Source organism: Hirundo rustica, chromosome 8 (genome assembly GCF_015227805.2).
Source record: "Hirundo rustica isolate bHirRus1 chromosome 8, bHirRus1.pri.v3, whole genome shotgun sequence".
NCBI lineage: Eukaryota > Metazoa > Chordata > Aves > Passeriformes > Hirundinidae > Hirundo > Hirundo rustica.
This window is the reverse complement of record NC_053457.1, coordinates 33,553,663-33,580,398: the sequence shown is the minus strand read 5'-3', so window position 1 is coordinate 33,580,398 and position 26,736 is coordinate 33,553,663. Positions and strand designations below refer to the sequence as shown.

The window sequence follows — 26,736 nt, the reverse complement described above, 5'->3', positions numbered from 1 at the left end:
GTTCTCAGACCATTCCTAGGAGTTAAAACTGATGGAAACTGTTTTTCAGGAAGTCTGCACTGAAAAACAACCTCATTGCCTAAAATCTGCATGGAAATGCTGTGCCAGAAGTGAAATCCTTCCTGGCATGAAGGAGACAAATTTCATGCATGTGTTTGTGTAGAAAATTATGTGAAAACAAGAAAGTAAAAGTCCAGAGCCCTGAGGTATCAACAACAGAATTATTTCATGAGGAGTTTAATTTTTACAGAAATAATTGAATTTTTACTGTTCTAACACTCACATAATTCAGTCCTGGCTAAAGAACTCTGAAACTGTCGGTTGGAAACCAAACACTGGGACACCATGGAGCATTCTTGGGGCTTTCAGGGAATTCTAACAGGATCACTCAAAGAAGAAAATAATAGAAAATATGTAAAAATCATCTCTGAAAAGCTAAAAATACTCATTGAGGAAAAACAGCTTTAAGAAAATTTAATCAAGAATTAAATCCAACTAGAAAACGAATATATCACTATAACCAAGTGGAGACTGAGAACTGAAAAGATGCTAAAACCAAGCAGAGCTGAATGTGGAAGTCATGAGATCAGGATTTCACATTCATCATCCAAAAACCATCTCATTTTTAAATACTTACATCCAAGGACCATTTTCATCAGCTTAACAAGTCAGCCTTATACCAGCAAGTAAAGATTTTAAGCATATGGAAATCTGGAATTATTGTGCATTCAAAGACCAACAAATCACAGAATGGTTTGGGTTGGGAGGCACCTTGAAGATCATCCAGCTCCAGCCGTTTGCAGGGCTGCAAGGGTGAATGAAAATGTCCCAACCGGAAAACAACTTTAAACAAAAAAGGCTGGCACCAGCACGGGGAGTTTATGGCTTTACCTATAAAGAGCAGAGCCACGTCCTTCTGAAGGCAGCTACTGACTGCTCTTTATGTCCTCAGTAAATAAAGGCCTTCCCCAACTTATCTGCAGACTTAAAATGTTGTATCTTTAGTCAGAGCTTTTAGGAGCTGATCAATAACTTAGGAAAAAAGCCATTTTACAAGTCTCGGGTTCATAGCAGGGACAATTCGAATGTCGGCTTCTGAAAGATTTGAAGAGGGGAAAATGAAAACCAGGAACTGCTTTCTCTTAGAGAGGATAGGAGCAAATATAAACCAGGACTGGGGTTTTTCCCATAAGGAAGAGTACACCAAATGGACATTTTGCTTTGTATGAATTCCTCTGCGCACCAGAAGGAGCGTAGGTTTAATGCCATTTTGGGTTTTGACTGTTTTCCTTTTATATAGCTCTGTATTTTCTGGTGTATTTGGAGCTCTGTAACCTATTATATTAATGGCTAGTTTTCCCACTAATTTTCCATGACTTTTCCCTAGACAAAAAAATTCCAGAACTCCAAGCCCTGTGAAGTACAAGGCCCCTGTCCTCTGTTGATTCTTCCTAATGACCAATGTTGAGAAAAACTCTTCAAGATACATTTCATGGACAAAGTACAGCTTAGTGCCTAACTCCAGAAAAGGGACTTAACCTGGAGAAAATTGCATCACATGTACTCCTCCTTAGTACTTTCATCAATTATGCTAATTTCCTAAAACTTATAAAATTGTACTCACCACTGTGAAGGTAGACTTCTGTTGACATCTTTCCATAACTGCCCCTGAAGGCCTTCCATAAAAATCCACTTTTTTATTACCTCCTACCCTAAATTTATCTCAAATTTCATTTTCCAGGCTGGGAAAATGACAGCAGGTTTAGATGGGATATTGGGAAGGAATTATTCCCTGGGAGGGTGGGGAAGAGCTGGGCTAGAATTCCCAGAGCAGCTGTGGCTGCCCCTGGATCCCCGGCAGTGCCCAAGGCCAGGTTGGATGTTGGGGCTTGGAGCAGCCTGGGACAGTGGGAGGTGTCCCTGCCATGGCAGGGGTGGGAATGGATGGGATTTAAAATCCCTTCACACCCAAACTATTCCATGGTTCTGTGATGTGGATTCTGTGTGATGTTAAAAATCAGCAGTGTAGGCAATCTGACCATGTTCCTCTGAATAATATGCAATTTTGAGGCCAAATAACAACCACCATTGAGAACAGCAAGAACTCCACGCCGCATTTTGCTTTCAGAAGGAAAAAAAAAGTCTTAAGGGAAGTGGATTCACCCTCTTATGAACTTCTGTTGGTGCCAGCACAGTGCCAAGAGCTGCACCCACAGCCCCAGAGCCTTCGGCTGTGCCACCACCAGCCACTGCTCATCCTTTAAAACCATGCAGAAAAGTGACACAGGCCCAGCTGATCATTTCCTGAGCTACACAAACACCCTGCAGCACCTCAGAAACGCTGATTTTTCATCTTGGGGACAGACACATCAAACAGTCGGTGCAGAATTTCCCATTAACACTTGGTATTGCAGAGGCTGGATATTTTGTCAGGTAAAAATTAAGCCAAATTTTTTTTTTTTTTTTTTTTTTTTTTTTTTTTTTTTTTTGCAAATGCTGGGTTTTTCAGGGGTTTTTTGTTCCTTGTCAGGGCAGCAGAGGAGCTGGGAAGGGAGAGAGATGCCCCTGGTTAAGCAAAGCAGCCCTGAATAATTGGAGGTCAATGAGCTGAACTGCCTGGCCTTGAGGGAAGAACTTCATTCCCTGAAGGAATCCTGACTCAGATCTATTTTCCACAGCTCCAAAGTTCCCTGGACCAATTATTTCCCCACTTCTAAAAACAACTTTGAAGAAACGCTGCCAGCACAACAAACTGAAATTAACTTTCAAAGAGTCTAAATTTGTGATTTTACGAAGAAAAATCTAAGTACCAATGCACAAATATTAACAATTTTCATCATACACTCATCTGCATGCCAGAACATTCGTGTTCACAGGCAACTGTCTTATTTTAATGAAATTATCTTTATTTTAATGAAATTTCTACATATAAAAAAAACCTGCCTAACTTAAAAAAATTCTTTTTAATTAAAAGTGACCAAGGCAGAGACAAGCACAGATAAATGAGAAGTCTCTGATGCAAGAGACCATAAACATCCCTACAACACATCTTCACACCTCATTGAGAGGCACAAAATTCCCAACCAGATCCTATTTTGCATTATTGTAGTCTGTACACTCCTCCTGATATAATGGATTACGTGTTTTGATTTATTGCTTAATGCCTGGAGTTTGCTTAGAGTGAAAGTGGAGAAAACATTAATCCACCCCAAAGAAGTAATTTCTTAATTTACAGCAAATATTCAATTTTTAATGCTATTTTCTTAATGTCTAGATGTTTGTATTCAATATTCAGGGTAAACAAATAATCCTGAAATTCTGATTATTATGAAAATGGTCACGGAAAGCCAAAACTTGTTAAAATAAATAACTTTTTTTACTGATTTCACATTCTTGTCTTTGCAGGCTTTCCTATCGCACCGGTCAGGACACGGCCAATTGTGACACATGCAGGAACAGTGCATGTATTATCTACAGGTAAGTGAAAAATCCCAATATTCCCATTTTTCCCTGGGAGAAAGCAATGATTCAGTCACTAATGCAGGATGGCCTTGATGTTCCAATCAACACAACAAATTTACCTCTACTAAAGTCGTAAAATTCAACAGCTGTGTAAGTGTAAATCAGAAAGAGATGGTTGTGGGCAGCAGATGTGGGATGGGAACTGTAACAAGGTGTGAGCTTTGTTTTTAAATTGCTGGCAGTATTTAGGATTTTCTGACCAACAAGTCAAATTCAAATTTACTTTTATACACCTTTGTGCCTATTTTAGATTTATTTTTATGGCAACAACAACTGGAGTTGGGAAATCATTTGGAGAGAGGGGCAGTTAAGCAAAGAGAGCCAGATACAGATCTCATCGATAAATTTAGAGTAAAATTTGGAATAGATGGGATTTGGGGCAGGAATTGTTCCCTGGCAGGGTGGGCAGGCCTGGCACCTTCTCAGGGTGTCCAGAGAAGCTGTGGCTGCCCCTGGATCCCTGGCAGTGCCCAAGGCCAGGTTGGAACACCCTGGGACAATGGGAGATGTCCCTGCCCAGAGGCTGGAATGAGCTTTAAAATCCCTCCCAATCCAAACCATTTTCTGATTTTATAAACTGACAATCCTACCCAGGCTCTTCTTTTTTTGACATATCCAGTGAAGGAATAACAGGCACTGGGCATGAGACTGATGATGTTTCACACTGACAGCTTCACTGTCCTCCTTCTCTGGAGTCCCAAAAAAAACAGCTGAGCGTTTGCAGGCGTTGCAGGTGAGGTGAATACAAACTTGTCTCAGGGTTTCAGCAAAGCAGGCAGTGCAGCACAAATGAAAATGCACAAAAATGACAATTCCAGTGCACGCAGAAACTCAAATTAAGGTACCAATGTAGGATTTTCCCCCTCGCTGCTTAATTCTCTGCTCAGTCAGCTCCAGGCAGAAGAGCTGGAGCTATTTATTCATGAATTTTCCCTTCACTGCACAGAAATGAAGGAAAAAAAGGATGGAAACCTCCAGCTCCACCTTACAACTGACCACAACAGGGTTCTGTGCAGGGACAGGAACCAATTAATGCCTTTACTCCTCTCCTTCACAGCCAAGTTGAGAAGCACAGAAACACCCAAAGCCTCCCTCGTCCTGTGCAATTCCTGGCTCAGAGCAGCCTGGAGTTACAGCACAGCACAACTCCAGCAGGGAATTATCCTTGTTCCATCGACTAGGAAAAAAAAAAAAAAATCCAATTAGAAATTATTGCAAATCTTCATTTCTGCTCAGTGGAGTTCAAATCAAGGAAACTTCCAGCTTCCATTCTTGCACTCAATGTAGATGGAATTACTCCAGAAAAGCAGGTTGGGAGAGGTTTCCTCTCGAGACAGGGGGAAGTGGGCAGGTCCAGCTCCCCATTCCCACCTGAAATGCCTCGGGATATTTGCCTCAAGCCATGCTTGAGCAAAAACCAGCTCAGCTTTGTGCCAGTTTAGGAGAATTCGTGCTGCAGCCAAGAAAGCTGAAACCAGGGATGAAGCAAAGCAGGGGAAGCACAAGAAAAGGGGATTGGGATTACTGAGAGAGGAGAAACCAGATGGATAAATCAGGAATTCCCTGCTAAAACCAGCCCTGGGATGTCCTGTAGGAACTTCTGCTGCTCCACAAGGCCCTGACACCTCTGGGAAAAGGGCAGCAGAGCTCCTAAATCAGGCTGGGATTAAATCCAGCCGCTCCTTTGCCAAGGCTTTGCATGGAAGATGCTGCGGGGAGTAACCCGAGTTCTCTTTAGGGCGAAACAGCGTTTAGGAAAACAAATTAAAATTGTTTGAGGTGCCAGAATTCCCTGACTTCTTGGAGGGCACTGGACCTGTCAGAGCAGGAGGTTCTTAGTCTTGAGCTCTTTTTGTCATTAACATAGGAAAGACTTAAAATATATAGAAATAATGCCCTTGTTGGATAAATCAGTATTAAAAGAGAAATCCTTCCGTTTGCCTTAACTGACTGTGCAGGGTTTTGGAATTTGATTCAATTTTGAACATTGTAACACTAAAAAAAAATTGTATTTACCGCTGTTTCAAATCTTTATTTTCAAACAGCAACTTCAAGGAATGATTAAATTACCCAGGTGCATCCTGCAGTGTCAGGCAGAGCACATGTGAGGAGGTAGAAATTCATGGAATTAAATTCTTCCCCCTCAAGATGAAATTCTGAGTATTGAAATAACGGAGCACAAAAACCAGAGCCAGTGGAACAGGCAACAAAAAAACCCCCCTGCTGTACTTTAAAGGGTTTTTAGCATCCAAATCATCAATACTGTCGGGAAAAAAATTCTAAGAAGAGCCTTTTGGGAATACAGTTATTTTGCATATTAAATTTAAATTTTTTTGCTAGGATTACAAATCTATTTCACCTTATATTCTCTTTATATTAAGAAGAATATATATTTCTTAGCACTAAAATAAAAGGAAAATCAGGTTGCTTTCTCCTTTTTTTAAAATAAATAGGAAACTGATCAAATATTAAACAGTAGCAGAAAGACAAATTAGCAAAACCTGAACCTGCTTTGAAAATCAGGAGGAAAAGAAAGACATCTCTATTTGGATATTCCATTTTCCTCAAAACTCTACTTATTTCTGCAAAATGCTCAAGATCTTGGAACTCCAGAGCCAGGAATCACTGACACCTTCTCTCCCTGCCCCAGAGCCACCACAGCCTTAAAACTGTCAGTAAAAAATATCCTTTGTAGCCATGTTCAGGCAGAATTTAAAACAGAAGCCAAAGATGTGATTAAATCGTAAAAACACCCCAACCACTTTATCATTTAATCCAGCAGTTCCAATAATCCTGAGGTCACAGAACACTCCCAAAATCATCTGCTGCAAACACAACACAAATTTCTGTCTGATGCTGATGCACCACGCACGGGCATTTTTAAAGACTGAAAAGAAGTTTTATCAGGGGGTGCTGCCAGGATAAAATCAATTTAAATACTGAAGCATTTAAATAAAAATTCTGTGTATTGCAGTAAATATGTGATTTTTACAGTGCACTAAAATCTTGCTGTTAAAGAAGTAATTGCATTGAAATGCAGAAACTGTAGCAAATCTGCAAAACCCCAAACCCAGGTGGACTGAAAGCTTTCCAGCCTGTTTTATGCTGTAATTATCTTTTCCTGGACCTGCCCTTTCTGCTCCTGTTTAATTTCCCATCCCACGTGAATGTTAATCCTTGAGCAGGAATCTGCAGGAGAAAATTGGGCTTTTCTCAAATATTTTGTGGATTATTCTCGGGCTTTTAGCACAAATTATTTCTGGGAAGGAGCATCTTGGGGAATTCCTGCTAGAATTCCCTTTAGCAGGGAGGTCAGGAATTTCCAACAGCTTTTACAAGGAAATTTCAGTTTCTGGAAGGAAACTTTTAGGAGCTCAAATCCCAGTTTCTGACTTGGAAGGAAAACAAATAAACACTCTACTGTTATAGATCTGTGGATGAAAAAAAAAATCACTCTAAGCTGTCTCAATCATTAATTTGCCTATTCTTTACCCCTTTAAAATGTTGATTTATGCTGCTGTGTTTTTAATTTATATTAATTGAAGGTGGACTCTCATTACCCAACAGAAAATATATTACTAAAATCTATAAAACGTAATTCAGTACAAGAGGTGGAACGTGAGGTGAAAATACAGGGATAAAAGTTAACCAGGCAGCACAGAGCCCACATGGAAATTCACTTTTAAAGGTTAGATACTTAAATATTAATTATTCAAATTAACAAATGCGGCAATAAAAAGTGAGCATAAGGCATTAATCCTTAGGATAGCAACACGGTAAGAAAATCAGGTGGCTCAATTGCCAAGAATAGCGATTTTCATCACCTTTTTATTTCCTACCCACATTAATTAATTTACATTTTCTCATCTTATCTCTGGACTATGAGATGCTTACAGGGAAAAAAATGGAACTCAAAGGCTCCTGAATGCTGGCAGTGCTTTGGAGCCCAGGTTGGGCTGAAGTTCTGGCTGAAATAGGAAATAAATTTAGCAGAGATTGCTGGGAAGTGCCTTAAGCTCATTTTCAAGTGATTAGTGCTTCTCTGGATCCCGTTTTCTCCAGGATGTGAAGCACTAATTCTGCGTCATCCAATTAACGTGACCCACAAGGAGACAGGGTGGAATTCTGGAATTCCTGCTTCACCTCCACTGCTTCATGCCCGGGGTTCAGCTGTTCTGAGTGCCTCCAGGATTTGAGGGTGAAAAGGGAAATTCAGGTGTCAACAGAGGGGCTCAGCTGGAAGGGAAGGAAAAAGCATTTCCCTGGAGCAGAAAAGAGGAAAAAGCTGCCCAGAGGCTGTGCAGGCTCCAGCCTTGGAGGTGTCAAGTGGAGCAAGGACATGGAGCTGCTGGAATGAGTCCAGGATGAGCAGAGGGATGGAGCAGCTCTGCTGTGGGGAAACATTGGGAGAATTGGGATTGCTCAGCCTGGAAAACAGCAGCTTTGGGGTGACCTCATTGCCTGAAGCGCCAGGACACAGGGAATGGCTTCCCAGTGCCAGAGGGCAAGGATGGGTGGGATTTGAGCAGGAATTGTTCCCTGAGGGTGGAGAGGAGCTGGGATGGAGTTCTCAGAGCAGCTGTGGCTGCCCCTGGATCCCTGGCAGTGTCCCAGGCCAGGCTGGACATTGGGGCCTGGAGCAGCCAGAGATAGTGGAAGGGGTCCCTGCCATGGCAGGGGGTGGAATGGGATGAGCTTTAAGATCCCAACAACCCAAACCATTCTGGGATTCCATGATTCTCTGATAAATCCCTCAGCAACTCCATCCCAAACACGGATTTCTCTGATTCAGCAATTCTCCAGTAACCACCAGATCATGAGCAGCTAAAACCTTAAAATGATTCACGACAACGTGTGACTGTGCTAGGAAATAAGAAAGCCCATCCGTATCTCAGAGCTTGTTGCTCTATAGCCTCCCACAGTCCATATGTTTATAATCCCAACGGTTCTCACTCCTCAAATTCTGCTTTCAATCCCTCACAGAGCAACTAAATTAGAAATGGTTCACTGCTGCCTGCACGCAAAAAGTAAAGCCATTAATATGTAACGTCAGAACCAGAAAAGCTAAAACCAGAAAATTCATCACACCAATGCCTAAGGTCCCCTAAAGGGGCCCCCAGGAGAGCTGGAAAATGACTTGGGACAAGGGATGGAGGGACAGGACACAGGGAATGGTTTCCCACTGCCAGAGGGCAGGGAGAGATGGGATGCTGGGAAAAAAAAATCCTTCCCTGTGAGGGTGGTGTCAAAATAAACTCATCCAAGGGCTGCCAGTTGATTTTATTTGGCCCAGTTTTCCTGGGAAGGACAGCACTGATACACAGGCACCTGCCCTAAAATGGGAAGTTTTGGTTGCAAACCTTGTAAGTCTACAGTGATTCCGGGGAGAAAACACAGAAATATTTATCACAAATAGAATTCCACTGCTTGTAGCTCTTGAGAAAAAATAACCCCTCTGTTTGGAGGAAGAAATTGGGCTAGATATTAAACATGGAAAAACTCTGACTCAGTGCTCCAAATTTAACAGTATTTAGAGAAGTGAAGCTGTAGGATGTGCTGATCAGGTGTGTCAGGCCAAGGTTTGTGCTATTAAATAACATTTAAGATTCACCTCTTGTTTCTGTAGGGCTTGTTCAGAATTGTCAGTCTATTGAAAAATATGATTCTGTTATTAAAGAAAAAAAATGCTTCTGAAGCAACTAATTCCCATCTCCGTGTGTAATGCCAGGAGAACGGGAGAGTCCTGGATAATTAAGTTAATGGAGTTATTCTGGGCAGGCTTAAGGGACAAAACCCAAGTTTGAAAGTGAAAAGAGGCACATGGCAGGGAGGATATTTCAGGAAAAGGTCGTTTGGAGAGAGGACACCTAGAGATGCTGAGGGGACAGAAATAGCACTGGGCAGAACAGGACTGGCAGAGCTGTGACAGGTGACAGAATCAAGCTCAGGAATGCAGCTCGATAACAAAAATATCAAGAAGTCCAACAAATATGGGATATTTGCTGAATTTAATCCCTAAAAGTGGCCAAGGCAAGGCTGGACAGGGCTTGGAGCAACCTGGGATAGTGGAAGGTTGGAACTGGGTGATCCTGAAGGTCCTTTCCAACCCAAACCTCTCTGAGACTCTTCATATGATTGATATAAAATTAAAGGGTAAAAATTAAGTCAGCTGTAGATAATATAGAAAGATGCGGAAATTTTTTAAAAAGCAGTTTTTTGTCTTATTTCTGCAGCACAAACAGGGATAAATTAAAACCCAGGTTTGCAATCAAATAATTTGCCTGATGGAGCAATTCCAGTAAAACACCTCCAATGCTGGACAAATTGATGCTGATAGGTACCAATCAATTATTCTGCAAAATTTACAGTTCTAAATGCTGAAATAACACAAGGTTTTTCCTTCAGCCTCCTTATACCCTTCAGAAGCCAAATATTTCCCTTGAATGTGAAGAGCTGAAAGCAAATCTGTGCTGCAGCAGCAAAAGCCAACAACATGGGACTTGTCAGATGGACCAGAACTAAGATGTTTTTCTTTCTTGAGATCTATCTTTAATAGAAATTGATTATATTAAAAATTACTCTCTTCAGCAAGGGGGTTCTGTAACAATTTCTCTTTTTACAGCAATTTCCAGCAGCTCCTAAAGAGCCTCCCTGCAAGAATAATGTTTGAAAGGAGTAAAAATGAGCTCTGGCAATGCCAGAGCCAAAAGTTTGGGGTTTTTTTTTTCCCAAGAAAAACCTTTATACTGAGAAAAAAAACCCCACAGATACAATACATGCTAAATGCTGCACTTTAAATGAGATTTAAGTGAGCTCTTAGAGAAGCACCTCCCTCATTCCAAGATTGTCTCACTGACAGGAATTCCTGTGCTGGGACATTCCCAATGAGCTGATATTCACATCTCACCACTAAATTCATGCTTAACTTGTCTAACTAATTTTTTGCCACCTCCATTGGACACAGAACATGTTATCAGTGAAGGTAACATTGTTTTTCCATTAACAAGGAGGGATATTAATCAGGAGGTTGGAATGGGCTTCTGCACCAATACAGGTGCCTCCTGAAAATTCACCATCCTACACTTCCATCACTGAGCTGAATTTTTTTTAATTATCTTTGATTTGGAATGGCTTTTTATTTGTTAAAAACATAGCAAGGGGTAAAATACACTGTTTGAATTCTTAGCTAATTTATTTCTCTTCTCTATTATTGAAAAGTGTATCCAAATCACTGAAATGCTGAAACTTCTGCTAAAAATGGATTTGCACTTAAACCAAACACCAAATTAAGCAACGGCAGATGTAAAAAGACCTCACACCTTTCCAGCATCCCTTTCTGAGGCTCCAGAGACCTTGTACTCAGAATCATCAGCTCTTAAAAAAAAAAAAAAAAAACCCTAGCAAAATTAGCTTATCCTTCTTAAGAGGAAAATAAACCTCACCTAAATCAGCAGATGGTATTAGAGGACATTTTCTGCTCAGTTTACAAAGCCTGTGTCATGTGAAGTCCACCCAAATTTCCCCTTGGAAATCCTGGAGATCTTTTCCAACGTTAATGGTTCAGTTGGAGAATTCCCTCTGAAATGGCTGCACGTGTTCTGTGCCATATCCCCGCTCTCCTTAAGCCACACAAGGCTTAAACTAAAGTTTAAAATAATCTCTCTTTGGATGAGACCTGGGGATTCAGATCTCATTTCTCCAGTGGTTCACTCCAAACAAGCAATGGCAGAAATACCTCAGAAAACATATTTAATCCTCATTAAAAGTGAGCTCAAGCTCAGGAGTGATAACTTCATATTCAGGTATTGATGAAAGCAGCCAGTACAAAGCCCAAGACAACTCAGCAGTGAAGGGGGACAGGGAAGAAATAAATTAATCTTAAGTGCCTAAATTCTCAAAATTTCACCCTTTTTAAATTCATCCTCTGATATCCAGAGGCCCCACTGCAACAGGGCTGGACCCATGTCCTTCAAAGGTCCCTTCCAACCCCAAATGTTCTACACAACACAAACAGCCTCAGTGCAGAACAGGGCCAGCGGCTGCTGCACAAACGCAACCACAACAACCAGGGTATTTCCGAGGGGCCAAAATTCACTTTCCACCATCAGACAGGATTCTTGCTCCATTTTACGCCATGGTTCCTTTGGTTTATAAGGCAACCTCAAAATGCTCTGCAGCACAAAGCTCAAGTAAGGGTTGGAATTTCATCTCAATTGTGGTTCTTAATTGCTGGAAGGATTTTGTAGCTGGCAATGTTTGGAATTCAGGACAGGGATTCTACAGCTTCAGATTTATTTTCTGAAGGAAAGGATGCACTATAAAGGAGAACAGGAGTCTATACATGCAACAGGAACTTGATGAAATTCATCTTTTCCATGGTAAAAGTGGCCAGGAACAGCTCAGGTAAGCAATTTCTGGGACAGCCTCCATGGTTTTGGGCAACCTCTCAGCTTTTCCCAAAGAACAAAGATGCGGGTGCCTGGCTGCCACCCTGACCTCCCAGAAGGGAGAACTGAGCCAGGAAACCCTGAAAAATCATTTCTCCATCAAAAAATTGCTGTATTTCTAGTGCTCAGTCACTTCGCAGCACCTCAAGACCGTCCCTAACAGCAGGGAATAGCTGAAAAAAATCCCTTCTGTAATATGTCCCTCTTTGAACTTCCCCTTTCCGTTTTGGTGCAAGAACTATTTCTTATTTGACTTCTATAGATTAAGCACTTACACACTGGGCTAATTAAACCTTTTTTTATCGTCATAATTAATGAGTGCTTTTTTTCTTCCCGTTTCTAGCGTGGAATTGGATTTTAAACAGCAAGAAGATAAACTACAGCCAGTTTTGAGAAAACTTCATCCTATTGAGGAAACTCAGGTTGCACCTTTGCCTTATTCTCAGGAGAGCTACTCCTCTACTCCCAAGCAAAAATCCAAAACTGAATCAAAAAAGCATGGAAGATGGAAACTCTGGTTCCTTTAACCCAAGTCCATCACGTGTGGAGTTCAAGGCCTTCTTTGACAAATGTCTGGAGTTCTCTCCATCGTCTCTGACGGGATCTTGGTGGAAGGAGCGGTGTCCTGGCCAAGGGCAGCGCCCAGCTCTCACCGTGCGTACCAAAAAGGCCTTTGTACCGACGGACTCACGCCCAGGAGCGCGGGCCTGGGGAGCTCCCGCCCTCTTCTACTCGCGGGTTGCCAATGTGGGATGTAAAACCTGAATGGAAATTCGGACAAAGATGGGAAGTAAAAACTGTTTCCCTCCCCTCCTCAGATCCGAAAGCGTCGCGCTCCGACCCGGTGAAGCGTAGGCTGGCATCCTGCTCCCACAGGAATGGTGAAAGCCTTTTGGGGGTCTGGGTTGTTGTATTTGGGCAGCAACGAGGGGGAAAAACAACAAGCAAGCCTTATGTTTGCAACGGTGTTCGGTTTTACAGCTCCATGTTGATCGGAGAGTGCAGTTTTCAGCACAGAATTCCTGGACAAAGCACAATTTTTCCCGTGGCCCGAGGCCGCGCTGATCTCCGAGACGTGACTGTGGTGTATTCTCTGCCTTCATGCGATGTAGACTCCAACCAAGCTCTCACATTTCAACATCATTTCTGGTTTAGCTGCGTCCTCACCACCAGAAGAACCACTCTGCTGCTCAGCCCCAGCGGGGCAGCGGCCAGAAACCTCCCAAAAATCAGGCCCAGCCTTTAAAGCACCTCCAGCTCACAGGGTCCAGGCCATGGGACGACACCTCGGAAAGGTCTCAGCCACACAGGAACAAAACCCGACCCCAAAACAGACCCTTCCCGATCCGCAGCGTTGGCCTTTGCCATGGGTTAGCATTTTTTTTGTAACGGTCTTTGGAAAACCTCTCCACTACTGCAGAAGGCACCAGAAGATGTCGAGGCTGCAGCACTGCTTGGAAGGAGCTGAAATTTTAAATGCTGTTTATTCAGCTTCTCAGATGGGTCTCCCAGCTTACCATAATTTGTATCTCGATCTATTAATTGTACTCAGTAATTGAAATACTTAGGGGAGAAATGTGAATCAGATTTTTCCTAATTTGGTTTGGGGGATTTTTTTGAAATTGCTGACTTATAAACTGCAACTCTTCCTTTAAGTACTTGCTACTATCATTAAACTTGCATCTAAAACGACCACTGGTGGAAAAATTCCTCGTGCTAGAAGTGGCCAGGGAGTGGGAATATCTAGTCTTTTGTTTTGGTTTGGGATTTTTTTCCCTAAGGATTTCAGATAATTTGAGTGTCATGTGACAAACTGGGTTTGAAATTGCATCCCCTATAGCAGCAGGAAGGTACAAATTCTTCAGCCTTTACGTGCAAGGACCGTGATCATTAATTTGCACATACCAAAAATATGAGGAAGTGTGTTTCTTTTACACTGTTTCTCCTCTTAGCTCAGCATCCAATTTACTCCTGAGAGGAAGCTAGAGGAAAATAACTTAATTTTTTTCCCCCAAAGAGCAAGAAAAGCAAGTTCAAATGGGAAAGGAAACGCAGAAGACGCCTCTGGCCAGCTCAATATTTGCAGTAAACCTTCAAGAGGGCTACGAGCTCTTGCATAGAAGCAAATCCTGAAATCTTCTGGTGGGAGTTAAAGAATAAAGGAAGGTGATACTGCAGGAAGGAAGTGCCATTGTTTCATGTGGAAAAAATCCCCATGTTTCATGTATTTTATATTGTTTTTAACTAAAATATAGAACTGTTTACAAGACAGCCCACATGACATGACTTAGAAAACCCAAATATTTCCAAACAGAAAAAAAAACCAAACTTTTTTTTTTTTGTCTAAGCAGAAAGGAATCTCAAAAAATAGGCAGAACAAGGAAAATACAGCAGTATTCATTATTAAAATAACGTTAATAACTAATACACTCCTCCATGCTAACAGGCCTAGTGTTTGGGGTTTTTTAAAGAAATGAAACCAAGCATCTTTCCATGGCAGTCAATTCCCAAATCCTCAGTGCCACCCCTCAGCAGCTTTGTGTGTGCAGGGACCCTGCCACAAACCCGACCTGTCTGTGATTCCTGACTGACCCATTGCTCCTGGAATCACGGGAAAAGAGGGAGGAAACTCCGACTGGAGAAACAAAGAGCTCAAAGGGAAAGTTCTCACGGCGTGTTCTGTACATGTCCAGGCTATTTTCTTAAGAAGTTGCAAAGTTTTTAATTTTTTACATTTTTTTAAACCTGGGGAAAGCTGACATTACCATAGAGTCTTGCTTCCGACTGACATCTGGTGTTCTCTCCTACCCTCCGATGTACTTTGTAATAAAATGTTTTTGCAAGTGTGTAAAATGTATCATAATTGTATTGCCTTTAGAATCACTCAGGCTCAGGTTAGATAGACACCAAGAGAGAAAAAAAAACCCCTAACTCTTTAGAGCTTTTAGTTCAATGTGACAGAGCTATTTTCACCCTCATGTAGAAGATCTTGGAGGTTCTAATGAGGAAAATGCATTTTTATTTTCAGTGTGGCTTTGCTGGATTCACTGGCAGTCCCCTGCACTTCATACACTGATTTTCTAGCTGAACATCTCCCATCTTCTGCTTCAAAATACTTTTTAGCCAATAAATACTGCAGTGATTTTATATCCCTTGCTCTTTGCTGAGTCCTTATAATTTCCACACCGCAACAGTTGCGTTCTTTGGTTTAGAACTATGAGGAAAATACTATTCCTGTTAGTAGCACTTGGTTTCTTAAAGATTAAAAACAAAAATAACTGTAAAAATACTTAAAAAAACAGGATAAACTGAAAAAAATTATTAAAACTGGAAAATCCCACCATGGGTACAAAGCGTTTGCTTTTTCTTCCCTAAAATGCAAAACCACTGTCCATGCCTTTAATTCCACTCAATGTTTTAAAGGTTAAATCACTTTTTTCAATCAAATATGAACTTCCCAACAAGTCAGCTGTTAGATTATACTAAGACCTGTGTTATTACCACATATTATATATTGCTGCTGGAACTGAGCTGGAATTGAACCAGATTGCCACTAAAAATCCAACTGCAGCAACGCCATTTTGTCTGGGAGAACAAAAGGGACTGCATGAAGACTTTTAATATTCCATAAAAGCCATCTGTGGATCATTAAAATAACTGGAGTGCTACAAATGTGTCCATTTGTTTAGGTGAGTGCAGCTCGTTCCCATAAATGTTGGTAGGGAATGCAACAGGGATGGTCTGACACCACAAAAAAAAGCTCAGTATCAATGATGGAACAAAATCATAGCCACCATCCAAATACCACTTCAGTGTCAGTGAAATTAGCTTGCAATATGTAATTTCAAATGATTTTGAAAGAGAAGGAAACATGTGACTCAATAAAGCAAAGTATTTTCACATGGAAGAAGTCTGGCGAAGAAAATGAGGCTTTCTCCACAACGTTTTGGAATCCATGAAGCCTGACCCGGACAGATTTTAAGGCACAGGAAGAGAGTTTACATCCAGATTCAACTCCTGAATAACTAACTACAGCCCCAGAAGTCTCCTGAGACTACCAATAACTCTTATTTCAGGTTTGCCCTTGTATTTTACAGCCTCTGGAGAGGCCTCCAGCCTGAAAGTGCTGAGAGATGGACAAACCACCACGGTGATGGATTGATTATCCAGAGTTCCCCCATCACTGCCACTCTGCCCTACATGACCCTTGTCACTCTCCTTGTGTCAGGTGTCACCTGCACTCCACAGAGATTCCTTTCCCCATCTCCAGAAACCAAGGAGAGATCCCACAGACCCCTTTTTCTCCGTCTGATGGCTCCTGCATCGTTTCAGTTCTGGTTTCACCTCATCCTCATCCCGAAGCACAGAGGGGAAAGCAGCAAAACGGAGAAGATTCCATTCATCAGCAACACCACAAAATCCTGTCCAGTGCTTCCTACTCACACCCCCCAATATCCAAAATAACCCATTTTCCCTTGTCACAGCACTGACTTTGCTTCCCATACTCCTCTAGATGTTTTCCAGAGCCACTCTCCTTGAGGACACACAGTTGGAGATTAAAACCATAGAAGCACAGAACAGTTTGGGTTGGAAGGGGTCTGAACAACCATCTCATTCCAACCTCAATCATCCCCTAGGTCAGGACATTTCCTTTCAGAATTAAAGAGCTTGCTTTCCTTGGCTTTGGAAATGAGGCACATCCCAAGCTGCTGACATGAGAAGGAGCAGCCGTGGATCATTTTGGAGCTGCTCTGTCCTGATTTACTGGAGGAGGCCGAGATGTTGCCTCATACGGAACCCAACATTGTCCAAAAGGCACCAGGAAAGGCAAGAGATGGTTTAAAACCACCCTTCCAGGCTTGAGGAAGTTTGCTCAATTTACTTTGTCTTCAGGCAGAAATGTTTTGTGTTTTGTTTTCCAGGTGACTTCTCACTGTACCAGGAGCAGCAGCAGCTCGAGGCAGGAGCAAAATTAACCTAAACCAGGCAGTTCGGAGCAGCAGGACACAGCTCAGCACCCTCAGGCTGCATCCTGTACTAATAAAAGAATCATTATATAAAAGAAATACCAATAATAATAATACTAATAGTAATAATAATAGATTCTTCTGCTCAGCAAATGGATCAAATATAAACCACCAGTGAGAGGGGGGAACAACAGCCCAAACCAACAAGGATTAAAAATTCTTTTGCAACCAAAACTGTCAAATCAGATTTAAAACATATCATTTATACTTCATTTTACTTAGTAGCTTGTTCTTCTCCTTGCAAGTGGTGTCTCATTTCTCTTTTGAAGGTACAGGACAAAAGTTACTTTTGATTTTATCAAGGAACTTAACATTTAAGGAAGGAAAAAATGAAAACCAAATGTGCAAAGCCAAAGGGGACTATCGGAGAATCCTTCCAGTTCAATGCTGTAGAAAAGGCTGATCCTGTAATTAAAACTTCTCACTTGAGCACTTAAATCCTTGACATTCCTCCACTGCTCATAAACCTGCATTATGCACCATCAGGTTTTGGACGGAGATGGTGTCACAAAGTGTTTTTCCAAGTAGAAAACATGCCAGCTTTAGGACACCAACACAGTAATATTTATAGAATAAAAAACTGGTTATGTCCTGTATTTTACTTCTTTTATAGAAATTACCATTACTTGAACTCTGTCAGGTATTTCAAATTCCTTCCTTCCAGTCACCCTGCACAGTTAATTCTATACTACAGTTAAAACTTAAAGAAAAGTCACTGCATCGTTTCCACCCAAATCTGACCTAAGAGAGGTCAGGCTGTGCTTCCTAATTATTATGATTATTCATTTTACTCCTCCTACTTTGCTGACAGCACAAAAAATGAGTTGTGGCTGGTAATTTAACAGGGGAATCTCTTCAGCAAAGGCTGCATTGCAAGGTAGGAGTAAGTACTCATTAAAAATACCCTGAAATCTCAGTGTTCATTAGCTGATTATAGAGGCTGTGCGAGGAGGGATTCCAGGCTGTGCTCACCAGCACAATGCAGATCTTTAATATCACTGTTCTCACTTCAAGCACACACACGAGTTTTCAAATCTACTCTGCTAACTGCAAAAGGTGCAATTAACATTTTTAAATATCACCTGAATCACGTTCATCAAAACAATAATTAACTCCCATTCAGCCTGCAACTGAGGAAGTTAAAATAACACACAAGTCTTCCGACTTCCTCGCGCCGTTACTGCAGCCCAGCACTGGAATATTCCATAGGAGTGATCTGCTTGGAACCATTTCCCCACAGAGGTTGTGGATTCTTATCCCTGGAAGTGTCCAAGACCAGGCTGGACAGGGTTTGGAGCAACGTGGGACAGTGGAAGGTGTCCCTGCCCAGGGCAGGGGTGGAACAGAACAAGCTTTAAGGTCCTTCCAACCCAAACCATCCTGGGATTCTGAGACTTCTTGCTCCAACAATGGATCTAGAAATCCATTATCCCTTCCTTACAACAAAACCCAAAGTGATACAAGTAGAATGGCAAAACTAAGCCAGAAGATGATACACCACAGACAAAATGACATTGGAGCAGATTGGCCAACACGAACAACCCCAAGTGCCAAAGACACGGGCAGCAGGAGGTAAGGAAGGTGTGCTGAGGACACAGGGCCCTGTAAAAGTCAAATACCACTGTGTGTAATTACAGGGAGAATTTAAACTGGGAAGGAAAGAGGAGAACGAAAAACCAAGATGCTGATGGACTCATCTATCTGACCGACAATTGGCAAGAAATCCGTGCACTGAGTCAAAACGACCCAAAATTATGCAGAACTGAGGGACAACTCCTCAGACACTGCACAAACCTGACCCACTTTGACCAGTTTCCTGGAGAGATCAGCAGACAGCTAAGAAAGAATACACAGACTCCCAAAACAGAGAGACTCCCAAAAACACACTCAGATCTATCCCCATCTCACATATCAACAGGCCTTTCATTATTTAGTCCAATATTAACTAATTAACAGTGGAAAAATACAAGTGTATGGCCTTAAAATCATAGTATTAAGTCAGGAGGGTTGCTTACATCCGTCCTTCCTCTAAACATAATTTTGGGCTCTATTCTTCAGTCATTTCAACACTTACCTTGGTTACCTCAATTTAAGTCAAAAAGACAAGTAAATGCTTGTAATGCAGTAACAACAGCCAAGTCTCATTTGCAATTTGCACACTTCTCAGCTGGCTAATTACCAATACTGCATCATTTTGGTGCACACAGATATCAATCCTGGTTAATCACCTGCTGATATTTTTCAAGCTTTTTTTTTGTTGTTTTTTGTCCTTCCCCTCTGTCAACCACAGTAAAATTACCAGGCAGTGCTTTCCAGCTTCCTGAGCACACACAGAGAGAGAGAGGAGGTTTTGATTGCTCTGGGTCACCTGGGATTGCAATCCTATTACAGGCAGGTCCAGGAAGATGTGACAGAGGTGTTTGAGTTCACTTACAATGAGCTCTGAGTCCCGTCCCATGGAAATCACAGTTCTGTTCACCGTCCTCAGCAGGTTCTCCATGATGATCTGGACATGGCGCTGTGTGGGGCCCTGAGGACAAGGAATAAATCAGTGATAGCTACAAACAACAGACACCAACTCAACGTTTGTGTCGCCTTTCAAGCCACCTGTCTGCTGGAAATCCATTAAAACATCTCTTGCTGTTGATCAAAAGGAGTCTCTCACTTTAACAAAGTGTTATTTTGGTAATGCACGTTGCTGATAAATTAAAGTGTGCTGTTGCAATGTCAATGAAAAGCCAAGACTCTGGAAAAGCAGCCTATGACATTTAGTTACCCCTGACTTTTCTTCCCCCAAGTCATTTTTCCAACATCAAACCCCCACAGGCATTACCAGATCGGGGAGAGGGGAGGGGCTGCTCTGCGACAGCTCAATTAAAACCAAGAGAAAAGCAAAACTTTCATTAAGAAACTGCCAATTTCAGTCAGTATTAGAAGCAATCTACACTACTCTTGAAAGTGTTAAAATGAAATATTTATCCCAAGCAGCTTTTAGGGACAATTCCAGAAACTTCACACAGAATGATGGGCAAAAAATGAAGCCAAAGACACAAGGAGAAAGAAACAGATGAGCTTTGCTCCCATCTTTTACTTCATGGATGAAAAACAGATCTGCACATTGGAAGGATGATCCCTGACCAGCACAAACTCACCCAGGAGCTGGTCCTGCTGCCAGGATCAGCCTGGGAGAGGGTGGGGCTGCAGGTGAGTTCCTACCACGGAGAGAACAGCAGCCAGCAAAGAGTGACAGGAGCAGCCAAGCTGCCAGAACCAAACTGCTCCTGTAGAACAACCCCCTCTCTGAAGCAGCCACACAGAGCTGCTTCCAAAAACAAACAAAATCAGAGCAAAACCCAAAAAACAACAGTTAAATAAGATGCCAGAGAGGATGTGAGTAGCTGACCCCTGAGGTCCTTTCCAGCTGAATTAGTGTATGATTCTACAAAGCACTGAAGGTTCAGGCAGCAGCAGCAGCCCAAATTTTAAGAAAGCCTCAAATCACTGCAGCTCTCTGGCAAAGCACCAATATTTCTATGTTTGTTGAGGTCAAGAGAAGGCAAAAAAAGATACTATTATGCAATAAAAAAGGGGTATTATACACGCTGCATGTCTGGGAACTGTGTCAGCAACAATACAACTCAAATGCACATTTCCCAAAATGCCCATGGGAGAAAAGAAAAAAACACCAAAACAAAACATCTTCCACCTGGAAGAGGCCAGGCACAGTAAATGAGGCAGGTTTTACTCCTAAGGATATTTATTTATTCACTCTCTAAGCAGAAAAGCTGTACTGGATGTGCCTCAGAAACAACAACCGCAGCGCAGGATGCGATGTACGAGGTGCCACACAACATCCTCACAATGGAAAACTGAGTAAGAAAAGGCTGCTTAGGAGGTTATATAAAAGAAAAATAAAAAAATCCCTAAAGCTTCAGCAGTTACCTGTTTAATTCACGTTACTAAAACAATTTCTGTTAAGTGTTCCTCATCACAGAGCCACCTCGCACTCACCACGTCTTTCTTGTAGAGCACTTCCAGGATGTTACTCAGCAACTGGCAGCAAGCCTCCAAATCTTCTTGTCTCTCCAAGTGATACTTGAGCTGGTCTGTCATTGTTGGCAGCAAGATTTCCCTGCAGTCTGCACACAAAACACAAGGTTACAAACACAGCTCTCAGGGCCTTCAGGCTGATGTGCTACAGTGCTTACATAAGATGCACAAAAAAATCAGGAAAAATGAATTAACATCCAGCTTTCCAACCAAAACATCACCAACTTCTGCCTCTGAACTGCTCCAACCTTTGAATGTTTGCTCCTATTAAAAAAAAAAAAAATTTAAAATTCCCTTCCTTGCTCAAAGTGCTCAGAGTGTTCCTACACTGAGGGAATCACCAGGTCAAAATTAATTACTAATTACCCATAGAAATGTCAGCCCAGTGAGCAGCTTGGCTCTGCACATTTGCCCCAGAGATGCTCTGTGATTGGGAAACCTCAGGAAATGTTGCTCCCTGAATTTTGGACTAACACGTAGAGGAAACAGCAGATTAAGTAAACCACCCCCAGGGCAGAGGGGTCCTGTAATGAAAACTGTCCCCAAATGCAGGGGAGGGGAAGAACCCCAAAGGCCAGTGCTGAGCACTCCAGGAAAGGCACAGAACATGTCTTAGCAAAGCCTGCCAGGTGAATCAGTCTTTAATAACTTAAAAGGCCCCTAATTAGAGGGTTGGGAATGTTTCACAGCCCTGTTAAACCCCACTGATAGGGAGGGAGCAAAGATCACTTTAATATCCGAGTTCCACTGGCTGGAGCCACTCTGATCAGTGGCAAAGGCAGTCCACCTGGATTTCTGAGAGAGGGAAAAGGAATTGATTTGTCACAGTGCTTGGTCTGGAGTGACACAACCAGCACAGAGCACTGCTCCCTTGGGTGGAGCTGCCAGGGCTCCTCAGCTCCCACCTGGGGCAGGTGAAAACATGGAAGGAAACAAAATTGGCTGGGAACTCCACAAAATCATCCCAAGGGTGATGAGGAGCAGCTGAGGGAGCTGGAGGGGTTCAGTCAGGAGAAAAAGAGGCTCAGGGGAAACCTTCTGGCTCTGCACAACTCCCTGGCAGGAGAGAATATTGAGTGAAGGACACAGGGAATGGCATGAGGGCAGGGTTGGATGGGAGGCTGGGCAGGAATTGTTCCCTGGGAGGGTGGGTAGGAGCTGGGCTGGAATTCCCAGAGAAGCTGTAGATGCCCCTGGATCCCTGGCAGTGCCCAAGGCCAGGTTGGAACAGCCTGAGATAGCAGAGGTGTCCCCGCTATGGCAGGGGTGGAATGGGATGGGCTTTAAGATCCCTTCCTGCCCAAACCATTCCACGACTCCGTGATGTTTCAACCAACCCAGCGCTGTGGTGACATCCCCCACAAGAAGATGAGATTCTCCCGGTGCACCTTTGCTCTGAACTATTCTGGAAAACACTGAGCTGATCGACTCCGCATCGATTCCTTGGGAGCGCAGAGGAGGGAAGGTGAAACCTCATCGCCCTGCCTGCCACAAACAGCTCCCAGCCCTGATTAACGGGCAGTGATAATTCCACATCTGTCCTAGAGCAAAGTCCAGCCCGTGGTGATTTACTGTCAGAGAGAAATCAAATATTCATCACCACCAAAGGATGCTCAGCAGGAATTATCAATTAGCAGCACCCAAGCAAAGCCTTCAACGAACACAGGTGAATGTGAACCGTAAATCTGTGTCAATAGAAACATTTTGTTTCTTGGGACACTGATAAATCTATTGATTTTATGGCTCATTTAGTTCTTGCAGCCAAAAAAAAAAAATTCACCTGTGCTCAGTAACTTTGTTTCACTACACAGCTTGTGAGTCGAGTCATAACTGAACAATAAGTACTCTCACAAATGCTGGGTGTTGCCTACTAATGTTCAACAGACTCCAGTTCCTCATGGAAAAATCCCTGGATTTCCTCCTTCAAACTGCAGCAGCTCCACAGCTCACTTGGCAATCAGCTGGAAGTCATTTGGAAAACAAGGCTACAGCAAATCCGAACAACTCCATAGGATGAAACAAATCGGACAAATCACTGTTTACACAAACCAAAACCTTGACCTTTGCAAGGATAGGATACTTCATTTAACTCCCAACCATGAGCAGTGAAAATGTCCACTAAATTATTATTAAACTGCTCCACACTCAGGGAAAATTTATATTTATGTCTTTTTGTTTAATTTTTAAGTAATGGAGTGAAAATGATAGATAGGATTATATATTATGTTATTATATGGTGGTAGGGATATGCGTTATTTATTTATATCATTACTACATATTCATATTTGTATTTATAAATATGAATACAATAAGTTTCTAAACTATATTTTGCATCATCTTTTTTTTAAAAATGCACAAACCCCACCACCAGACTCCATTCTGATCCAAGGTCCCAAACTCTCCGGATTCCCCACTGAATCATCCATCACTCAACATCACTAAAGCAAAATGCTTCAGCAACTGCTTCACACATCCACCCCTCTCACCCAAAAGTCCTTCAAGCTGCACAAATTCATGTATTTTGAATTTTAATTCCTCTGGAGACACAAATAAATCTTCCTTGACCTCTCAAAAGCACAGAATTGGAGCCTTTTTTTTCTCCACTAGAAACAGGCTGATGAAATTTTCTGTGCATTTTCCAGCCTTCCCCAAGTCCACAATGCTGGAGTGCATATTGCTTTTAGGAAAGAAAATCTCATTTGTGCCACAGGATCCAGGATCAGTTGACAGCTTATATGAAAGTATTCCCCATCAGTTTAAAATTCCTGAATCACTCAGGAGCAGGAAGGGCAGGCAACATACTAGTAATGAACTCCAACCCACAGAGCAAGGGACAGGAAAATCTAAATCCTAACCAGGCTGTGGGCAGGGGGTTGATTTATTTTCAAGTGAATTTGAATGTTTCTGAAAGATTCCGAGCACAACAGGCTTCAGACACAAACTTCAGAGAATGATCACGATGTGGAACTACAGTGAAAAGATCAGGGGGATGGAGCCCCTCTCCTGTGAGGAAAAGCTGGAAATGTTCACCTGGAGAGGAGAAAGCTCCAGGGAGAGCTCAGAGCCCCTGCCAGGGCCCAAAGGGGCTCCAGGAGAGCTGGAGAGGGACTGGGGACAAGGGATGGAGAGACAAGACACAGGGAATGGCTTCCCAGTGCCAGAAGGCAGGGCTGGATGGGATTTTGGGCAGGAATTGTTCCCTGGGAGGGTGGGGAGGAGCTGGGCTGGAATTCCCAGAGCAGCTGTGGCTGCCCCTGGATCCCTGGCAGTGCCCAAGGCCAGGTTGGGAGCAGCCTGGGACAGTGGGAGGTGTCCCTGCCATGGCACTGGATGGGATTTTAGCTGCCTCCCACCCCAAACCAGTCTGGGATCCTGTGATACCAATGGCAAGAGAAGATTTTAAGGCCACACCTTGTTCACTGAATAGAAACCTCCAGACATCCATGGGAATCCCAGAGCGGTTGGGGTCAGTGCTCCTGCCTGGAATCCCCATCCCAGCCAGACCAAAGGCTGCAGGATTTAGGACACTGCTAACAGGCAGTGACAGCAAAACCCTGCTCAGGAGCCTCCTGATAACATCTCAAAGCCATTAAACAGCACTGTTGTCAGCAAACCTGGCCTGAGCCCTGATTAATCACCCTCCCATTAAAACTGATCCTTTTAAATGTCTCAGCAGCTCAATAACGTGGAACTACACAATTCCCTGCACCCTGTGGCTGGTTTGTTTTTTAAACCTGGCTCCCAAATTCAGCCACACGTAATTCCTACCTCCCCCTCTGAAAACGGAACTGTTTCAATAAGGGAAGACAAAGATTGATGTGGTATATGCACCACATGCCCCTCTAGCCTTTCTCAGAAGTGTGTTTTACACTCAATTTCTTGTTCTGTCTGAGTTTTCTCCACTTCTTCCTCCCCGGAAGAGTAAAGGATGATCCCTAGTATCAGTGACTTCTGCCCTGGCGACCTGAGAGCAGCCAGGAGAAGGGGAAATCATTACACAGACAGTGAGCTGAGAATGAAAGAGGCACATGAGTAACACTGATGCACAGCTCTACCCAGGAAACAATTAAGTTCTTCTTGGGGACACCACTGTACCCAGGCCCCAGCACCAGCACCTCCACCTGTATTCCTCCTTTCAGTTCTTGAAAATCCAGCACTTAAGGGCTGAATAATTTCAAATCATTTCAGAAGTGAAGATAAAGTCTGGATTTGCTGGTCCTACCGAGGTCCCACACATGGTGGGACAGCTGGTAAAGTGTTTTTAAAAGTGGTATAAAACCATCACAACGCCAATCCACCAAGATGTTTTAAACTGGAACCAGCAAAATTTGTTTTGTCAGCGCTCAGCCGCCTCAGCTTTTGCGATTTGAGAGCGGAATCCTCCCAACCCTCCTTCCCCACTGAGCCAGTGCCTATTTGCTCCCTCATTACCTTCCCTGACAGCACACAAACACTTTGTTTGGCTCAGTTTAACCTGCAGCCAGCCTGAAAAAGAATCAAGTGTTTCACCTCAGAGGAGGAAATCTGTAGGACAAGTGCCTGAACTTATCTTTCAGCAGCCCATTAACAGGAAAGCAGAAAATAATAAGGCATGGACAAGCAGCACCCTCTGAAAGGTTTTTTTTCCTGCAGCTTCGAGGCAGAGAGGACATCAAAATTTCCCCCACATGAGCTGACTGAGCACCAACGCTGAATTAATGATTTTTGCTAAACCCCAACAGCAAGTTACAACAGAGCCCAACCACGTGGCTGCTTCGTGCCCATTTAAAATAATAGATCCCGGCTTTTTCTGAGATTTTGCACTTTCACTTCTTTACCATTTGCAACCTGCAGCGCCAATTAGGATTTTCCTCATGCCCAAGGCCAGGCTGGACGGGGATTGGGGCAGACTGGAGCACTGTCCCACATCCCTGGGATAGGGGAAGGTGCCACCAAGCACAGGGCAGCACTGGATGGGTTTTCAGGTCCCTTCCCACCCAAACCACCCTTGGGTTTTGATTTTAAACCTTGTCCATCCAACGGAACACCCTTAACGCGCCCCAGGCTCTACAGGGCTGGCACAGGGAATTCCAGGAATTATACCAAGGCAGAGGGCTGGCACAGGGAATTCCAGGAATCGCAGGAGCTGGAATTCCACCTGCTCACCGTGCTGGGTGAAGAGGTCGCTGTGCACGATCTCGATGAGGCAGTAGAGCTTCTGGATGGTCAGGCGGCTCACGGGCACGTTCAGGATGAACTCGGTGAAGAGCTTGCTGCACCACACAGGGAAAGCAAAAATCCATTACACTTTACATTTAAAATTAAATTTGAAATGCATAAATCCATTCAACCCTCCTCCCCCAGCCATGGAAAAATGTCCAGGAATAAAGAACCGGATACGCAGCTTCACGCTTTTGGATGAGCAAACTCAATTTTTTTGAGACGTAAAGGAAAAAAAAAATAAAACAATCATGAATAATTTGCAATAAATTCCTTTAGTTTTTAATGTCTTTTCTTTTGTCCCCTCCCTTGCATCTCAGCTTTAGACTCTTTGTCCTTGTTTCATTTACGGTTTTAGGTTTCAAGTTTTCCTTCCTGCGCTTCACGTCAATCAGCACGTTCGTGATTACAAATGCCAAAAATAAGGTGATAATTAACATTTTAGGCTACCAACAAAAAAAAATTAATCATTAAAAAAACCCCAGAAATGG

At 42.8% G+C, this 26,736-nt stretch overlaps 2 protein-coding genes across 8 annotated transcripts in view; one reads left to right on the top strand and one right to left on the bottom strand.

The window, feature by feature from the left end:
* Positions 1 to 15,150, top strand: part of INSYN2A (inhibitory synaptic factor 2A) — a 40,198-nt gene extending 25,048 nt beyond the window's left edge. For 2 of the 3 annotated variants that reach the window (XM_040071175.2, XM_058421542.1), the window contains exons 3-5: positions 3,406 to 3,477; positions 11,827 to 11,925; positions 12,313 to 15,150. In XM_040071175.2, coding sequence (XP_039927109.1) covers positions 3,406 to 3,477; positions 11,827 to 11,925; positions 12,313 to 12,496 — 355 coding nt within the window. In that variant the 3' untranslated portion in view covers positions 12,497 to 15,150. The remainder of the gene's footprint in view (positions 1 to 3,405; positions 3,478 to 11,826; positions 11,926 to 12,312) is intronic. The other variant, XM_040071176.2, reaches the window with a different exon arrangement.
* The window catches only part of DOCK1 (dedicator of cytokinesis 1), a 260,361-nt gene that overhangs the window by 159,811 nt on the left and 73,814 nt on the right, over positions 1 to 26,736 (bottom strand). For all 5 annotated transcript variants that reach the window (XM_040071170.2, XM_040071172.2, XM_040071171.2 and 2 more), the window contains exons 25-27: positions 26,192 to 26,298; positions 21,008 to 21,135; positions 19,431 to 19,526 (exon numbers count right to left, since the gene is read on the bottom strand). In XM_040071170.2, coding sequence (XP_039927104.1) covers positions 19,431 to 19,526; positions 21,008 to 21,135; positions 26,192 to 26,298 — 331 coding nt within the window. The remainder of the gene's footprint in view (positions 1 to 19,430; positions 19,527 to 21,007; positions 21,136 to 26,191; positions 26,299 to 26,736) is intronic.